The following is a 20,035-nucleotide window of genomic DNA, read 5'->3' on the forward strand; positions in this document are numbered from 1 at the left end:
TATTCCTTGATAAAGCTCGGCTAGGACATATTTTTTCTTTATCATCATTTGAACAAATAGGACACCATAGATTCTTCTCAAGCGCTCTTCATTAAACATCACATAATAAAAGTCTTGTTTCGTGTCCTTTTAGGCTATTGTGACTTAATGAAAATTTTCCATTTATTTTAAACTAAATTATCAGTATTATCTGTGTGCAATTACTCAAATTTATCTACAACACATAAAAATGATACCAACTTGGTGCTATGAGAGTTTCTTGTATAAAGTGGGGACTGTCCAACATTTTTAGTGCTAGGGAGTTTTGAAAGGACATTAACCCATATATTTTTCTCTCCTAGAAAATGATCAATGTTAATTTTATCTCAATGGTCAGTTAAATTTATGTTAGTGTTATAATATTTCTGTAAAAGAGGCTCCTTGGCTTGAAACTCGTTGTTCATCTTCCAAGTGTAAATTAGGAGTCCTTTGGCATTTTAATTATTTGACTCTCTTCTCATGGAAGAGTCTTAGACCACCTTTGGGTGCTTTATTCTCAACTTGTGGAAAACATGTAAAAAAACAAAAGGAAAGGTTGAATTTCCTTTTTTTGTATTTTAGGAAATTCAAAAACCTTTCACAAGCTTTGAAAAATAGACAAAGTTTAAAGCTAATTAGATTCATTGTTAAGCAAGTTTATTCAGAAATGCGAGTGATGAAGCTTTGTTAGATGTAACTACAATGGGATTGAGACGTTGTCTAAATGGATGTTTAAAAGAAGTTTTTAAAAATATCTCCTTTTTATATTGGTTGCAAGCAAATAACATGCAATATAAAAATAATAAGGAGAAGAAGGATTTACTCTTGGTGTTTTTTATACTACTTCTTCTATAAAATGCATACAACCAATTCTCAATTAGCGTGATTGAGTTTCACTAAGTAAACTAACATTTCAAATATATAACCAACTATTGTTCAAAACTTAGTCACTCTTCTAAAATAACCTGAGTATTATTTCGACACTCTTCTAATTTGTGATCAAACTACTCTTTGCCACACTTTTGACTAAAATATGAGTATTGTTTGGAGTGTAACCACTCTTGACTAAAATATCAAGTATTGTTTGGAATGCAACAATTCTTGAAAAAATGTCGTGTTTGGGACAACAACCACTCATGGATAAAGCTTGAGTATTGTTTATAGCACAATCACTCTTGGCCAAAACACTTTGAGTATAGAGAGAGAGTGTGTGATCTTAAAGATAACAATTTGCTCACTAAAATAGGTGATATGTCTTAATACAAACACAAGATTGGGTTACTCATTTAGGTTGTTGAGGAACAAAAATTGTGTTCCACATAAACATTAGTGGACATGATTTTATTTTTCTTAGAGCTTGTTTATCACATGTTACTATTGTTATTTTTAACCTTTCTTCATCTTGAAATCTTTTATTTATAAAGTTTTGAAGAAAGTTGTCATTGCAAATCCCTTTTTGTACGTTGAAAAACATAAGAGAAATTTGTCTTCTTCATCTTTTGTTTGTCCATATAGAAACATAGAAATGCATTAAATTCTTATCCCCTCTTCAAGCAACATCTTGATAGTTGCTTCGATATGTTAAACCTAAGTCAATGAGCATTTGTCCAAATTGGAATAAAGAATAGAACCAAATATGGCACCCCCTATTCTTGATCTTTTGGAATATATCTTCACACTTTTTGTCTCAAGGAAATATTTCTAAACCTTTTAACAATTTGAAACATATTTTTGCTTTTCCTACCAACTTTGTGAGGAATCTTAAAAGAGCAGTGGGCTCTTTGTTGAGTCGTTGAACCTTTTCTTAGTTATTCAAAGTCCTCATAGATAGTATAGCATTATACTTATTAAGATTGACTTCTATTTCTCATTATGTGATCATAAATCTGAAGAACTTCCCGCCATCTTCACAAAAAGCATATAAATGCATTTTATGTTGGTGTATCTTAGAAAATATTTTCTAAAGATGATTGAGGTGATCTTTGGTGATGGTAAATTTAATGATAATGTCGTCAACATACATGTTGATTGTGCAAATGAGAAGTTATTTGAATACTTTTTCCATCAATCATTAGTATATTACACCTACACTTTTAAGGTTGAAATGCATGACCTTGTAACAATAGTTTGCTTTTTTATCATGAATGTTGTCTTTTCTTCATTGAGAAAGTAGATGATGATCTAATTGTACCAAAGTATGTGTCTAGGAAGTGTTGGATCTCATACCATATTGTATTGTCAACTTGCCAAATCCAGAGCATTCTTAGTTGAAATTTATATAATTGGTGCATATTTTTCACTTACCATTGTTCTTTTTCACCATAACTACATTAGCAAGCCATGTGGTATATGTGATTTCCTAGATGAAATTAGTTTTCAGTAATTTGTTGACCTCTTGATCAATTGTGTGATGTTCTTCCTTAAGTGTCCTCTTTCTTTGAGCTTCAAGTCTTTCATGAGGAAGAATAACAAATTTATGACACATGAAGTTTGGGTCAATGTCTAGCATATGGTTACAATGACTATAACTAGATCATCTTGGTGGGACAATAACCACTGCATTCATGCTTCTCGTAGAGTTCAAACTTCCACCATTGATGAATCCATCAACTATGTTATTGATGACCTCTTTAACCACACCAAGATTTTACTAATTACGATAATCATGCTGGTTCTACTCTTTGTTAGATGTTTGGTTTAGTTGTCGTCTTACTGGTTTCCATGAGTTCTACCTCGAAATCCACAACAATGCCCCTTGCCACATCCTACTCTTCCATCTCCTTTTCCTTGGCCTCTTTTAACATTTTTTTTTGGTGGAAAGTGAGCAAGAGCTCTATCATACATGAAATATAAGATGATATTAGACCTTATAACACTATAATGTTATGTGGCCGACATTTTGGTAGTATCTGATCTCTTGGTCTAGTTGCCAACATGGGAGAAGGAAGAGTTGGCAAGACTAGTAATAGCTCAAGGTTGAACACTTTCTACATGGTATCTTGGGTTATGTTGATGAGAGTGTAAATTTTGTATCTTCTAGTATGTCAATGCTTCAATGCCACTAAGAAAGATGTGGTGGTACTTGAAAAGGATGCTGGATGTTATTCCTTAACCACTATTTCATTTTGAGGTTCTCTTTTATAGCCATGTGTCTTATTGCTTGTTAATAGAGTTTGGCCACATCTTTTGATGAGCTGACAAACAAACTATTTAAGAAAGGACCTTGATGTGAGCCTGTCAACATTGTGTGCATGGTAATGACTAAATTGAGGTTGAGAATGGTGAGTGATAACGCTGTCGTTGATGCGATCAAATTAATACTACTAAACTATAGCAACTTCTGTATTGCTAAGATAGTAGTCAAGAAAATAGAAAGGATAAAGTAACCCTAAGTCGTCTCCCAACGAACACGTAATTGATTTCTAACAAATTAGTTCTTATAAAAACTATACAAAAGAGTTAATCAAATGAAACAAGGAATAAAGAAATAAAATTTGAAAAAGATAAAAAAAATAAAAAGATAAAAAACAATGATAAAGAAAAATAGATTAAAAACAATGATAAAAAATTGTGATTTCTTTTTGAGAAAATTATGAAAGTATTAACTTTTTACTTAGTAAAACTTTTAAACAATATGTCTCTTAATAAATCCACCAAAAATATTTCACTGCTTTTAATAAAACATATTTACATTAGATTTTGGAGTTTGATTCAGAAACTAGGATGATCATAATTTTGGGAAAATAAAAGTCATGTTGATATGAGTGAATTGTTTGTGTGATTTGCTAATTGAGTTGATTTGAGAATTTCTTGATTAGATCTTTTGTGAAAGAGTTTTGACCTTGTGAGTCTTGAGCCTTAATGTAAAGGATGGACCACCATGTGCCATTCTTATTTTTCTTGAGTGATTTACTCATGCTTGTTTATACTCAAATATTTAGCTTGATTCTTTTGTTTTGCAACTTAGGTGAATATGCATGATTTGATATGACTGAGGCATTTTTTGTTTCTAGCTACTTGGCCAAATAAGTCCACCTTGATATTAATCTATTGGTAGCCCATTTGAGCTTTACACCTTTTTTTTTTCTTGTTTTAAGCTCATTGTAAACCCTTAAAAAGAAAAAGACCATGTTTTTCCTTACCTTAGGAAGAAAGAAAGAAGCTAGTGGATTATGTTAGGGTTGGTTGAGGAATAAAGTGTGTGGGTGAGTACCTCACCCACAAATTAATAAAAATGGCAAAATGAAAAATTGTTGATGAAAAAATGTTGAAATAATTGCTTTTTAAAGAGAGAGAGAGAGAGAGAGAGCAACAAGCAATAAACGAAAAAGAGTTGTTTTTGAAATTATGCTCCATTATTCTTCCTACATTACTATTTCAAAAATCCAAAAATCCTAAAAAATTTTCCTACCTTTGCCTTGGCCCCATTATAACTTGTAAAAAGTCCTCATGATCTTTGAATGCATTTTTCTGAAAGTTTGTGAATATTATGATTGTTTACTTGCATGAGTATTTTGAGTGAAAACACAAGCCAAAACACTTGAGCGAATTTTGGTGAGAAAATACACATTTAACTTGAGTGCTTTCTTTCATAATTGATTGTCTTATGAATTCAAAAAATTAACTCATGTGTGAAAAATAGAATCTTTTCGTTTGTTTATGCATGGTAACTTGATTTCTAAAATATTAATTTGTCTCAAGTAAGGTTTATTCCTTTGATCCAGTGTTGACATGAAGTAAAATACCTTAGAATAATGTTTTGAAAATGCTCAATTTTGCCCAGGAGTGCAAAAAGATAAGTGTGTGGTTATGATGAGTGCATATTTTTGCTCTCATTTAATGTTTAATTATGGGTATTTAATTGAATTTGTGTGCTTAAAGATTGATTTAATTAGGATTTCCTATAATTGTGTTTGTTGAGCATGAGATACAAAAACATGTTAAAAATAGCTTTTCAGTTGCCTAAATGTTCTTTGGATATTTTGAGGTGTGTTAGCGCAGCAGCAACTAAGTTGAGCTCATGGAGGTGTGGAAATAAATTGTTTAAAACTTCATGACACCTTAAAGTTAAATCCAAGAATAAGAAATTAGCAAAATCACAAAAATTCAAGCCAAGCATTGCATGAAGACGACAAGAAAAGCTTGAACACGTGAAGAAGTTTGGCTAAACCAAGAAGAGAGCAACAAAAAAATTGGACCTTGCGATTTTTTTTAACTTTATGATAGAAGATAATTTGGGAAAAATATATCTTTAGATATTTTATTTGATATTTTTAAAAAATTATCTTATTTAATTATATCATAAAATATTAAAAGATAATAACTACCAAATTATTTTAAATATGACAAGATCTTCTTGAATCTTTTTAGATCCACAACAAACAAATATATCTTGAACATATTAGATTATTTAGAAGATAATTTGAGGAGATTGCAAATGTTTGATTTGGAAAATTAATACAAATACTAATTGGTGATAATTTATCATATATCTTTAATTAATTAATTAATTATATTATATTAGATATTGATATTATCAACTAACTATATTTGTCAAATAGTCTTTATCTCTCCAAATATTTTTAAAATAACTATAAAGATAAATAATATTTATCTTTATTTTAAAATATATTTGAGAGGTTTTAGCAACCGTAAAACCCAGTCCAAGTCCTAAAGAGACTAAGGGAGAAAGAGAAAAGACAAGCTCGACACTTCAAAAATTAGGCCCCCCTAAGGCTTCCTAAATTTTGAAGTGTCGAGCTTGTTTCTCTTCTACTCCCTTGATCTCTTTATATAGGACTTGGATTGAGTTTTGTTGTTGCTAAAATCTCTCAAATATCTTTTAAAATAAAGATAACGATAAATATTTAAAAATATTTGGAGAGATATAAACTATTTGACAAATATAGTTGGTTGATAATATCAATATCTAATATAATTAAATTAATTAATTAATTAAAGATATATGATAAATTATCACCAATTAATATTTGTATTCATTTTCCAAATCAACCCTTTGCAATCTCTTTAAATTATCTTCTGAATAATCCAATATCTTCAAGATATGTTTTTTGTTGTGGAACTAAAAAGATTCAAGAAGATCTTGTCATATTTAAAAAGATTTGGTAGTTATTATCTTTTAATATTTTATGATATAATTAAATAAGATAATTATTTAAAAATATCAAATAAAATATCTAAAGATATATTTTTTCCAAATTATCTTCTATCATAAAGATAAAGAAAACCGCAAAGTCCAATTTTTTTGTTGCTCTCTTCTTGGTTTATCCAAACTTCTTCACTTTTTCAAGCTTTTCTTACCGTCTTCATGCAATGCTTGGCTTGGATTTTTGTGATTTTGATAATTTCTTATTCTTGGATTTATCTTTAAGGTGTCATGAAGCTTTAAGCAATTTATTTTCACACCTCCATGAGCTCAACTTAGCTGCAACTGTATTAACACACCTCAAAATATCCAAAGAACATTTATGCAACTTAAAAGCTATTTTTAACATGTTTTTGTATCTCATGCTCAATAAACCCAATTATATGAAATCCAAATTAAATCAATCTTTAAGCACACAAATTCAATTAAATACTCAGACTTAAACATTAAATGAGGGCAAAAATACGCACTCATCATAACCACACACTTATCCTTTTGCACTACTGGGCAAAATTTAGCACTTGAGATAAATCAATATTCTAGAAATCAAGTTACCATGCATAAACAAACGGAAAGATTCTATTTTTCACACATGAGTTAATCTTTTGAATTCACAAGACAATCAATTATGAAAGAAAGCACTCAAGTTAAATGTGTATTTTCTCACCAAAATTCGCTAAGTGTTTTGGCTTGTGTTTTCACTCCATACTCATGCAAGTAAAAACTCATAATACTTAACAAGACTCTAATATTCACAAACTTTCAAAAAACATGCATTCAAAGATCATGAGGACTTTTTACAGGTTATAATGGGGCTAAGGCAAAGGTAGAAAAAATTTTAGGATTTTTGGGTTTTTGAAATAGTAATGTAGAAAGAATAATGGAGCATAATTTTAAAAATAACTCTTTTTCGTTTGTTGCTCTTTTTGACAAAAGAAGATGTCAGTGATAAAAAAAAAACAAAAAACAAAAAATAAGAACTAAAATGATAAAAATTCTAACCGTGTTCCCCGACAACGGCGTCAAATTTGATAATGATGTCGTTGACGCGATCAAATTAATACTACTAAACTATAACAACTTCAGTATTGCTAAGATAGTAGTTAAGGAAATAGAAAGGGTAAAGTTAACCGTAAGTCGTCTCCCAACGAACACATAATTGATTTTTAACAAGTTAGTTCTTATAAAATCTATACAAAACGGTTAGTCAAATAAAATAGTATTTGAAAGAAAGAAATAAAAATGGAAAAAGATAAAATAAGATAAAAATAATAATAAAGAAAATAAGATTGATTCCATTGTTGGTTTCAAAATAGATTCATCATTGGTTATCTAAAGATTAGTGTTCAATTAATTATTGTTGTAGATTTGCAAATTAATCAATGTAAATTCTCAATTAATTTGTTGGCGTTCTCACTATTAACCAAAGTAAATTCTCAATCAAAATCAAAAGTAAATTTAACCAAAGTACATTCTCAATTAAATATTACTATCCTTAATCATGTTCATTCTTTTACCTCTAAAATCAAGCAAAAGCTAATTAACCAAAGTACATTCTTGATTAATTCTAGTTAAAATTTTCACCTCTAATCAAAAGTACATTCTCAATCATTAGTAAAAACCCATTCAATCACAAGAAAGTTTCTAAATTTAATCAAAGTAAATTCTCAATTAAAATTAAAAACCTTTGAACTCATATGATTGACATGCATATAGATTAAAACATCTCACTAATTAACTATGATGTAAAAATCATTACTTTTCACGTGATTCAAAGATAAAAGACATAGATGAATTAAAACCTCAACAATAATAAAAAGAACAAAGAAATTATTTCATTCTAACCTCAGAATCCATAGCGAAATTACAATGGAATCAACCCAAGAAGTTCAGCACTCCATGAAATACAAAATAAAATAAAAATAGAAGAAGGAGAGAAAAAGAAATTAGGCCCCCCTAACGGTTCCTAAATTTTGAAGTGTCGATCTTGTTTTTGTTCTACTCCCTTGGTCTCTTTATATAGGACTTGGACTGGGCTTTTTTGTTGCTAAAATCTCTCAAATATCTTTTAAAATAAAGATAAAGATAAATATTTAAAAATATTTGGAGAGATATAGACTATTTGACAAATATAGTTGGTTGATAATATCAATATCTAATATAGTTAAATTAATTAATTAAAGATATATGATAAATTATCACCAATTAATATTTGTATTAATTTTCCAAATCAGTCCTTTGCAATCTCCTTAAATTATCTTCTAAATAATCCAATATCTTCAAGATATATTTGTTTATTGTGGAACTAAAAAGATTCAAGAAGATCTTGTCATATTTAAAAAGATTTGGTAGTTATTATCTTTTAATATTTTATGATATAATTAAATAAGATAATTATTTAAAAATATCAAATAAAATATCTAAAAATATATTTTTTCCAAATTATCTTCTATCATAAAGATAAAGAAAACCGCAAGGTCCAATTTTTTTGTTGCTCTCTTCTTGGTTTAGCCAAACTTCACTTTTCAAACTTTTCTTGCCATCTTCATGCAATGCTTGGCTTGGATTTTTGTGATTTTGATAATTTCTTATTCTTGGATTTATCTTTAAGTTGTCATGAAGCTTTAAGCAATTTATTTCCACACCTCCATGAGCTCAACTTAGTTGCAACTGCACTAACACACCTCAAAATATCCAAAGAACATTTATGCAACTAAAAAGTTATTTTTAACATGTTTTTGTATCTCATGCTCAATAAACCCAATTAAATCAATCTTTAAGCACACAAATTCAATTAAATACCCAGAATCAAACATTAAATGAGGGTAAAAAATACGCATTCATTAGTGAGCAATGCTTTGGAAAAACAATCCATGTCTAGTGAAAGTGACATTTTTTCTTATTGATTTAACTTGTATGATACACTGAGTTAGTCACCATGGTTGGTTAATTACAAATCTTGTTGTAAATTTAGTATAGAATGTAAGACCCGTGAAAATTAATTAATTAAATAATTAATTAATTAATAAATGCGGGTAGTGAGAGCCTTTATGACATTAAATGTTAATGGGTGTGACGTGGAAAAGTACTAGCTCAAGTGGTTAAGAGTACTTAATTATGTGAGATGACTTGGGTTTAAGTCCTAGGTATGCCATTATATGTTGTTTGATTATTTAAATTTTAATATTATGCATGATCATGTTGTGTGATAATAAGATTATAGAATTATATGAATTGTCATGAAACATGATTGGTTGAATTGGTTGTGCATTTGAATGGTGACTGAGTGGTCAAGGGTTTAAATCTTGGTGGCTCCAATTTAATTCTCTTTTTGCTAAAATAGGGTACGACATGAATATGAAAAGGTGGAAAGAACCCTAGCATAAGGGGGTAGCTAGGAGGGCTGAAAAACAACTAATAAAGGCCTTGAATAACAATTAACTTACTTTAAAAGGCAAGTTTTGAGTGAGGATAGGGGTTTTGGGAAATTGTTTTTTGAGGGCTTTGCAAAGGATGCAAAAATTGAGAGTGAGTTGAGAGGATTGTGGCAATTGAGAGCATAGGGAAGGGAAGGTGTTAGGCTGCCTAGTCATCAATGAGGGATTTTCAACATTCTGTGTTTTTCTAAGCAAAGGAAAAGTTCAGGTTAGGGGAGCTGAACCTAATTTTCGTATTGTTATTTTAGGTGTATAAATTTGATAATTGTATGGTATGAAATTAGTGTTATATGCAATCTGAGTTTGAGGTTGGGGTGCTTTGATATTGTTGCTTGAAAGTCCTACCAATTGTATGGGTATGAGGGACTCATGCACTATTCACGTGGTTTATGATTCTAAACTGATTTTTGGGACTATATTGGGTCTCTACTTTTATAAATTGCATTCTGTGAGATAAGAATTTCGTGTGGCATGTGCTGTGATTCAGAATCTGGTTGGTTGATATTGTGTGCAATGACATGCTATGCATTCTTATAATTAGAGTGAGGGTTTTGGGTATTGAATGGTTATAATTTATTAAACATTGGGTTTTGGTAGTTCCATTGGATGTAAATATGTATACTGATAGGTTGATTGTTGATATGGAATGCTTGGTATTGTGTCTATTGAGTTTTGGGTATGGTTTTGGTTGTTTTCGTGATTGAACAGTGGCGAAACTCTGCAAGTTTCGCCCAAGCGAATCCTTCTTTCCTAGGCGAGAGTTGCAGGACTTCATTCAGGGTTTAGGATCGAGCAATTCGCTCAGGCGACTGAGGTTGGAGTTGAGCAAAACGCAGTCTTGCTCAGGCGAGAGTGGCTCGCCTAAGCGAGTCCAGCAAGGAAGCCTGTACCATTTTGAGCACGACTTCTCGTCCAGACGAGAAGTTTTGAGTTTTGAGCGATGGATACTCTCCCCTAGGCGAGAGTGGCTCACCTAAGCGAGTTCACGAAGTGGTTTGACGCAAATTCTAAGTTTAATTCTCGTTCAGGCGAGGGCTGGGTGTTTTGGGCACAAGTATGATTCGCTCAGGCGAGAAGAGCTCGCCTAAGCGAGATGTGATGGTGAAGTCACTGTTGAACACTCGCACAGGTGAGGTGGGGTGGCTTAAGCGAGGCTAATGGGCTAGCCTGGGCGAAGAGCTCTAGCTTAAGCAAGTATACTACGAGTTTCATGTTTGTGGGTGATGTATAGACTGTTTGATTGTGAGTTTCTAAAGTATAGGAATTATATGCTTGTAATTGTGGTGTTTGGACTAAGTCCAATAGGGGTCTGGGATGTGCTTGATGGTTGGACACATGATGGGCATGGAACTAGGTAGTTCCCGTCGGCTGCTAAGTGGCAAGGAGTCCTTAGTATGGTGATTGCGTGCGTGCCATGGTCCAAGCGAGGGAGGCTTGGATGTTTACTACAGACGAGGAGTCTGTAGAGCAGGACTATGAGTAGGATAGGCTCGTAGGGTTGGACCACGAATGGGTTAGTTTCGTGGGAGCACAGTGAAGTTCCAAGACCTAGTTCATGCATATGACTCATGAAGGATTATGAGATCATGGATGGTTAATTTGAAAATAATGAAATACTTTAGTGATGTTAGCTTCTTTGGGATGGATGACATATTTATTATATGTATTTATATATTTGTCATAGTTCACCCTATCTGTGTGTGTGTGGCGATGATTGGATAACTTGTTATCCGGGAGTAGATGATTTGACAGGTGAGTCAGGAGATGCTTAGAGGCGGAGTGCAGGGGCTGCCTGGGGCTTTTGAAAGGACTTTCTTTTAAAGAATTTTGATGTAATTTTTAATTATGTGCTTTGGTAGATTTTGTAATAAAGAAATTTCGAATATTTGAACTATGTTATGGTTAAAGTTTCGCTTTAAATTTTCCCGCCTTTTGGGAATATGCGATTATAAAATGAGGTTTTATTAATATTATTGTGTTTTAATTTATTTTATTTATTCATTTATAATTGCTTAAAAGTAATATTCCTTAGGGATGTTACATAGAATGTCTCGAATGAATCTATCAATTATCATTATAGTGTGTAATATCACTATAGAGTTGCCCCTATTAGCATGGTTAGGAAGATTATGTACAATATATCGAGGTTGTCATGTAATTGATTTTCATGAATAATATAGGCCTTTGAAAGTGCATCTTGATAATTGAAGTTGTACTTTTTGATGTCAGGACACTTTCACTTGAATGGAAGGCTAATGACCGTGACCTCATGTGTAAAAGGATAATGCATGTCAATGCTTTTATTTGTGAAATATTTTAGATGAGGTGTTGAGACTACTCTCAATTGTTCGTTATGTTGAACGAGCATTTGTGAGAGTTGTTTGGTATGGTCAATAGTTTGGTTTTGGGTGAGTCTTTTCTCGAATTCAAGAATTTAAACATTTTCTCAATTTCTTAAAGGTTGTGAGTTCAATTATCATTCTTAGTGTTTCATGTATGTTGATCATGAACATGGTCTAACTAGTCACACAAGCCTTATAATTAGTTTTGTTGAACCTCCAAATTTTAGCGAGTTGTGCCCTAATTAGATTACTTTCCTTAATTTGTTGTAGTTGTATATTTTTTGATTTTGTTTCCTTGTTATTTTGGAAATGTTTTCTTTATATGCTTTAAGGTTATTCACTATTGAAGGGTTCAACTCAACAATTAGTGAATACAATATGACAATTTAGACTTCAATTAAAACCATAAAATGAATGGTTTGAAAAAAAATTTTACCGAAACCCTACGACGGACACCAAATATTCTTATAAAAAATAAGCTTCATTTGGACGAGGTGTGTGAAAAATGAAATTTACTTTTTGAGTTTGTGAAATTCTTACTGATAAACACAAATTAAGTTGTTGAAGATTCGAAAAAAGTTTGATTGTAAAAAATTTATCCTACATGTAAGTCAATAAAGGCTTAATATAATAACAACGAATAAATATAGAGTTAAATAAATACTTCCTTGAATATTAATATATATTTATAGACTTTTGTGTCTCAATAATTTAAGAAAGATGAATAATAAAAAATACATACCATTTATGAAGTTTACTAAGAATTTATAGTTTCTACAATTTTAAGTTTCCTAATCTAGGAGATATTCATATTTTAGAATTTATATAGACTATTATAGATATTGAAACATAATATTCTTTGTTCCTTATCTATTGAATCAACACTAATTACTTTTTAGATCAATGGTTGAGGGTCACTTAACAAACATATATGATCTTGGCGTGGAATTGAACCATCAATTGCAATAAAAAGGATTTGCACAAGAGCTGGATAGCAATGTTGCATTCAAGCGCTTGTTTGTAACATAACTAAGATGGAAATAAAATAAACATGAAAAGTTGAATACAAAGAAAACCAAACCAAAATCATATTGATCAAATCTTCGTGAAAAAATTATGAAAGAAAATTTTTACATCCCATGTAAAGTGATCATGATATAAAAAAGTGGGATGTGAAACATTTTAGAAAATGACATTCGTAGAATATTTTAACAAACAATATATTCTATTTTGATATTAAAATGTGCATTGTTGTCAGAAAAAAGTGTAGACTTTTCAAGGTGGAAAATGCAGTTTGGCTAACAAGTCGAGTTGTGACTCTGATAATTGATTGTCAAGTTTGTTGAAGACGATGGAAGATTCACTTGTAAAAAATTCTCTAATGTATAAGTTAATAAGAACAAATGCAATTATAAGTATATAAGTGAGTATGAGAATTGATCTTAACAATATTATCTAAATGCACTTAAGGTTGAAACATTAACGCCTTCTATGACAATGAAAATGATGTCCCAAACACAAACACTTGTTTTAGTATTTTCAATAGCTCTACATCGTTTAGGAATTGAGGCAAAGGGTATAGAGATTCCTCCTTCAATCTTCAAGAATCCAAGCAACTAGTTTTATGTTCTCGATCCTTATTCAAGGAGCCCAAATGCCTATAAATACACTAATTTATTAGAAAGTACCCACTCAACTATTTTTACTCAGTTCTATACAATTATTCTATAGATAATCTCTTCTCAATTTTTACAACAACTCGACAATAAATCATTAAAATGATCAAATCGACTCTTAATTACCACTCTTTCCACTTTAGATAAATTACATTTTCATTGGGTAAAAATACTTTGGTTTCTAACTTAATTGTGATCATGAATGATTTCACAAATTTTAGAAAAAAAAAATCCACTCTAAGGATATATATATATATATATATATATATATATATATATATATATATATATATATATATATATATATATATATATATATATATATATATATATATATTTCTCTTCGTCTCAAGTTGATGGATCTTCTCACTTGAAAGATCCCCTATATCGATAATACACATTCCAGTTGACCGAACCTAATTCGAATTGTTTTGTTCCGAAGCAAAGAGATTCACGGGGCAATTTGTCTTATTCAAATGTTCACAACCAAGAAGTATTGAATTTTATTTTTGTTTTCGGATAGGCCCTGAAAGGAGAAGAAATGTTAGAATGTCAATAGACGTCTATATTTTAAATTCATCCATATATATATATATAATAAATAAAGTGGGTGAAATTCAAAAAATACTTTAACTTAAGTAAATAATGGATGTATCGATAGTAACTTAAATTGTGCAATAACTTTTTCTCACAAAAGTAGTTAAAATATATAAAGATAATATTGACGATAGTTTAAAGAAATTTGAACGATGGTTGAGTTGAATTAAATAAGCAGATAATGTTGAATAAATAAAATTGTCTAAAATGAATAGTTATGATCATTTCAAATAGCGGGTTGAAATTTTATGAATATTCCACTCGACCGTATTTAAATATTTATAAATTTAAAAATTATATTTAAAAGTTAATTGTTAATATGATATTATTAAGTTAAAATTTAATTGTAATTTATTTAAAATTATTATTAAAATTATACATGTCTTTTTAGTTAATGATTTTACTATATTTTTGTCAGTTATTTAAAATAAAAATTATTTTTTCATAAAAAAATAATTTAATTTAAATTACAACCAGAATCCAATTAATCTAATAAATCAAATGGTTAGATATAAATTTTAAAATATTAAATCTGAGTTATACTAAATTGGTCATGATCAAAATCCGATCCAACCAAATCCACGTTATAGTTGAACAAAAATTAATATTTTACTATAAAAATGAATACTCATTTTATACATTTACTATCGGTCTAAAAGTTTGATTAATCAATGTCAATAAGAGTTTTATACATTTACTGTTGGTCTAAAAGTTTGAATAATCAATGTCAATACTCGTTTTATACATTTACTATTGGTCTAAAACTTTGATCAACTTGGAGCTTGTGCAATTATATTTTGCCTTGTAATCATGAACTCTGATTTATTAAATCTAAATTTTGCTTGTTATATGTATATTTATTAAACTAATCCTATAATTAACATCGTATAGGAGAAGAATAATACGAATAAGAGATTTATGAATAAAATACTTAAAATTTAAAGAAAATTTTTGCAATGTAATTGTGAGGAATCGAAGAAAAAAAAATGAATTTCACATTTATAAGAAAATATAAATTTATTAATTTAAAATTTTAGACAAAAAAATAATATTATAATTTTTATATAAAGTAATGATATTGTATTAATATTGAATCTTCCTCGTAGCATTTCTTCAAACGACATCTAAAAGGATAAGAAAAAAGAAGTAAAAGGCTACTATGTTTTAAGATCATTCCTCGACCTGTGCAAATACAAGAAACTATTTTTAATAAATTAATCGATTTTCTGGATTGTGAATATTTTGAAATATAAAAATTCAGTGAAGCATTAAAATAAAATTCATTGACCTGGTTCACTCGACTAAAACTGGGACCAGCATGGTGTGTCACCATCATTCGTGTGCGCAAACAAACTTTACTGAGATCAAAATTCTATCTATTATGAATAACTTTTGTAATAAGTAGTTAATATGTTTGTCCCTCAAAGCTTAATTGTTACTTTCACAACAACTCATCGCCCACGCCTACCCTTCTGTGCGTTGACAAATATTCTGTTTAACTTTTTCAGAAAAAAATAAATTGAATTTTTAAAAAGGTCAAAAAAGCGAACTTTTAAAAAATCTAATAAAAAATTTACAAATTAACTTCTACATTAATTCATTTTTGTTTATATCTTTATTTTCTCTAAACTCTTTTATAAGTAATTAGATTTTTCTTCTGTACTTAACACAATTCACAATTTTAACTTGTAACTTTGATTTTTGTATGCAGTTTACCTTTGAGTTTTAATTGTTTATACATTTTTCTACTGGATTACATCTAAAATAAAACAAATTACAAACAATTAAAAACTAAAGGATCAAAGTTTCGTAAGAATTATTCAACAACTAAAATTGAGAGAAAAAATAGGCAACTTCGGAGGGACTTTACCCAAAAAAGCAAACCGGGTTAGAATGATGGTGGAATGGAAAGTTGAACAAAAAATGGAACGAGGGGAGCAGGCAAAAAGCACCATCTTGGTGTAATAATTGATCTATATTTTCTATGGATACAAGAGCTATCCCTCGAATGATTTTACAGAAGTTGTATCATCATCATCATCAACCAATCCCAATCCCGAGCCAAAAGAATTGAGGACCCAAAAAGGGTACAAAAAGAGAACAAGAAAACCAATAATATTATAAACTGAGAATAAAAAAGGCCATTTTATACAGGGCTATGTTTAACTAACCAAGCTCCACAGTTATATACAATATTCGATGGCAAATGGCTTCACTGCAAAACTTGTTTTCTCTGTCCTTCTAAGGGAATCAAAGATCACAACCTATGTGTCATCTCACGTCACAGCACTGAGGCCTTGTCTGCCTTTGCAGTTTATCCCACAGACACATCATCTGCCTAGGTGATTGGTAATGGGCGGTGTAATAGTCTTCTATGCAACCAAATTGGCAGAAGTTCAAGCTATGAGAATAGTGTACAGCTTTTGACCGGTTAAATTGCTCTACCCACATTCCCATACTCACATCTTCCATCTTAAACAACTGCATCAGGAACATATCACACTAACATTCAGCCAAACAGAATTTCAAATGGAAGGAATTCACTCATTCAGGTAAAGAACAACACGAAAAGAATAATATAGATAATGTTTACTAATACTAACCCTTAATTTATGCATTTCAAATTCAGATACAATATATCGTGCAATATCTGATGACAAAATATATCCCGGGCCATTAGCATAGGGTGGGTAATCCTCTTCTGGCCATTCCTGAAAAAAAAGAAACAAAACCATCAATGTTTTAACACACCAAGATTTTTCCTGCAAGATGTTTAATGTGGCCAATGCCACAATACCAAAAAAAGGGTCACACAGTTCATAATTCACACTGCCGACAGAGGGTGCAACTGCAATTTGGAGCTAAGAAAACAGGTAAATTTAGGCCTTCTAAAATAATTATTTCAGAAGCATTACTAAAATAATTATTATTTCAAGATTATTCTCATTCAGAATTTAACGTTTGAACAAAAGCATTCCGATGGATGCTGATTACTTACTTCATATGTCACTGCCCATTTCCCATATCGCAAGGGTTTATGATAGTAATTTATGTTACCGATATAAAAACTGGTATCATCTGGAACCTTCCTTGCTTCACTGATAACGGCATCCACTCTAACAAAAGTATCATCATCCCCTTTCATGATATACTTGGCAGAAACCGTATGAACCTGTGAACAACAAACCACATCTTATATTCCATACAAAAAATCTTAAATATCATTCGAAACTTGGTAGTTCATAGCACGATTGTTTTAAATCGATAACTCACCCCATATTCACATATAGCCACTGTTTTCAAGACAACAAGATCATAGTTATCTAAGTAAGGCACTATAACAATATCACCAAAAAAGTCTGCTTCCTTCTTCAACTCTACATTAATTTCCTGTCTTGCATGCTGCCAAGATTTCAATCAAATAGTAAGAAATAAACGCCAGCTGAACATCAGAAACGAAATAACAACTGCAAAAACAAAAACCGACCAGTGCAACAAAGAATCGAGCAACCACTGCTCCAGATTTGACAAGCCTATGCTGCATCCATGACTTCCTCACAGCCATCCTCTCAGAAAAATGGTTTCCAGCTGAGAGAACACCAACGAACAATTCTACGCCAGAGTCAGGAAGTGGCTGGGCACGCCACCTGGTGGAAAATTCGAGATGCCTCTGTGGGGAAAAACTGGGATGCGATGAAGGCAAAGACGCTGCAAATACAGAGTGAACATCAATGTCTCCGGCCAACGAAAGCCCAGTGGCATCCTCAAGAGTAAAACCCTGCCAAAATCAAAATGCAAAATGAAGTGATTAAGCAAATCAATCTTCAAGTCCAGGTAGAAAACTTCAAGGGGAAGGGTATATCACTCACAGCGCGATAAGGAAAAGATGCTACATGTCTCCCATCAACAGTAACATGATACCCCTCCAGCCCAGCACTAATTGTAAGAACAAAAAGCTTCCCCTCAGAGAACGGGAATGGCCAGTCAACGTTTACTTTCTTGGTGCGCCCTATAAGTCTTTTCAACCACCACGTCGACTTAGACTCCTCTAAGTGCTGTTCATCATCCCTAATCCACTTCTCGCACTTCACCATCCTATCAACTGCACCCAATGTAAGCAATAACTCAATTCAATTCAATCAACCACAACCGGACACAAGCAGCCTCACCACACAAAATGGAACATCACAAATTTCTTTAAGAAAATTACACTTTCAATTGGGCATAAAACCAGACATCTAGTCAATCATCTATGGATGACATTTGTGGTTGAATAGCGTTTAAAAATAGTCATTACGTTCTAAACAGTTTCTTCAATCCGAAGAAGGAAAAACAAGTAAAAATTTAGAAAAAAAATTCAAAGCAAAGATCAAAGAGTACCATATAACTGATAACACAATAAAATGACTAGTAAACATCCACACAATAAAACAATGCCTGATCACCAATTTCCAAGTTAATCACGCGAAATCAAACTTCTAAACAGGCGAAAAAAAAATCCAATTTCAGTTTCGAAACTCACCGGTATCATCATCGGCCTTGGATTTCCAACCGTCGCACCTGAGAGCGGAACCCCATTGCATGCGATAACACGTGTTGAGTTCAATCACAGGCTTCCCACTCCAATCTCCCTTCAACCTCGGATTGAAGTGAAAAACCCTAGGAGGCTCTTCACCGTCCACCGTCTTCAGCCCCTGCAACTCCACCACGAACTGTGACACCATCACCGGTTCATTCTCCGTCACAACCGCTATATTCGGCTCGAAATCCGGCCGCGCCGCCAACGGCTTCCCAACGATCGTCACGTGTGACCCCAATGTGAGCCCACACGGCAGTGGCACGACGCCCAATGCATCCTTACCTGACAGAGAAACCGAACCGGGACACGAACTGGACCGGTTCTCGGGCTTCGACACAACGGTCCGCAACTTTCCAGATTCAAGGTCCGTCCAAAGCCTCCGTCCCATCTGGCGCGCACGCTTTACGAGCTTGTAGAGCTCCAACGACCCGTCGTTGGCGTTGGATTCGAACACGGCGTCGTTCAGGACCAACCCGGAAACCACGCTGCGGCGAGCGAGTTGACTCGGCGAGTCAGCGTTGGAAACCGTTTTCAAAGGCCGCGCCGGGGACTCCTTCAGTAGCGAGTCTTCTTCGCTGAGGAGCTTGGGAGTGCGCGTGGCGACGGTGGTGAAGTCGGTTTTGAAAACGAGAGGGATTTCGAGTGTTACGAGTACGAGGTACAAGAAAAACGCACCGATTAGAAACTGAATCGATCGTTTTCGTGTTAACATAAACAACGTTTGAAGGTTTCGCTTCATGTTGCTCTGTTTTTCTTTCTTTTTTTCCTTTTTGCGAAGATTCTTCAAACGCTGTTTTTCTCTCTCTCTCCCCTCAGTTATGGAGAAGAGAACAGAGACGTGAGAGAAGGAGGAGGTGACCGACTTTGTGGAATAATATAAAAATGCAAAAAATTAAATAAGAAACGGCAACGGTTTGAAGTTTTGAAAGGAAAAATAGGAAAATAATAATAGTGGAATTGAAATTTCGTTGAAGTGGCCGAGGCTGGCCCACTCAGCATTAAACTTTGTTGCCAACGGATCCTTTTGCTTTTGTGTCACATGAGACGAATTTTTCTGAACCAAATAGTTGTTCTTTGTGATTAATTAAGGAACAAATAAGAAAAACTTTTGGTGTGTATGGGATCTGTTTACGTGTTAATCAAAATATATATTAAATGTTCTAAGAAGTTATTTATGGTTCTGTTTTAAAACATTAAATAAACCTTAAAACTGAAAATTA

General features: G+C 32.0%; 1 protein-coding gene across 1 annotated transcript; it reads right to left on the minus strand.

The window, feature by feature from the left end:
- Window positions 1–16,176: 16,176 nt before the first annotated feature.
- LOC114164085 (hydroxyproline O-galactosyltransferase GALT6-like) lies at window positions 16,177–19,685 on the minus strand. Its single transcript, XM_028048592.2, has 7 exons — window positions 18,759–19,685; window positions 18,106–18,338; window positions 17,724–18,014; window positions 17,510–17,638; window positions 17,235–17,408; window positions 16,840–16,947; window positions 16,177–16,717 (listed from the first exon to the last, which is right to left on the minus strand). Exons 1-7 carry the CDS (start codon window positions 19,552–19,554, stop codon window positions 16,508–16,510), a joined length of 1,941 nt encoding a protein of 646 aa, XP_027904393.1. The 5' UTR covers window positions 19,555–19,685; the 3' UTR covers window positions 16,177–16,507.
- Between the last annotated feature and the right edge of the window lie 350 nt (window positions 19,686–20,035).

Source organism: Vigna unguiculata, chromosome 9 (assembly GCF_037176805.1).
Source record: "Vigna unguiculata cultivar grain cowpea cultivar isolate G323 ecotype 2 chromosome 9, ASM3717680v1, whole genome shotgun sequence".
Classification (NCBI taxonomy): Eukaryota; Viridiplantae; Streptophyta; class Magnoliopsida; order Fabales; family Fabaceae; genus Vigna; species Vigna unguiculata.

Bases quoted from the DNA above. Each gene is read 5' to 3' on its own strand.
- LOC114164085 (XM_028048592.2), bottom strand. From the start codon at position 19,554: ATGAAGCGAAACCTTCAAACGTTGTTTATGTTAACACGAAAACGATCG. The intron at 18,015-18,105 runs GTGAGTGATATA...TGATTTTGGCAG, and splicing joins CATCTTTTCCTTATCGCGCT to GGTTTTACTCTTGAGGATGC. The intron at 17,639-17,723 runs GTCGGTTTTTGT...AAATCTTGGCAG, and splicing joins CTCGATTCTTTGTTGCACTG to CATGCAAGACAGGAAATTAA.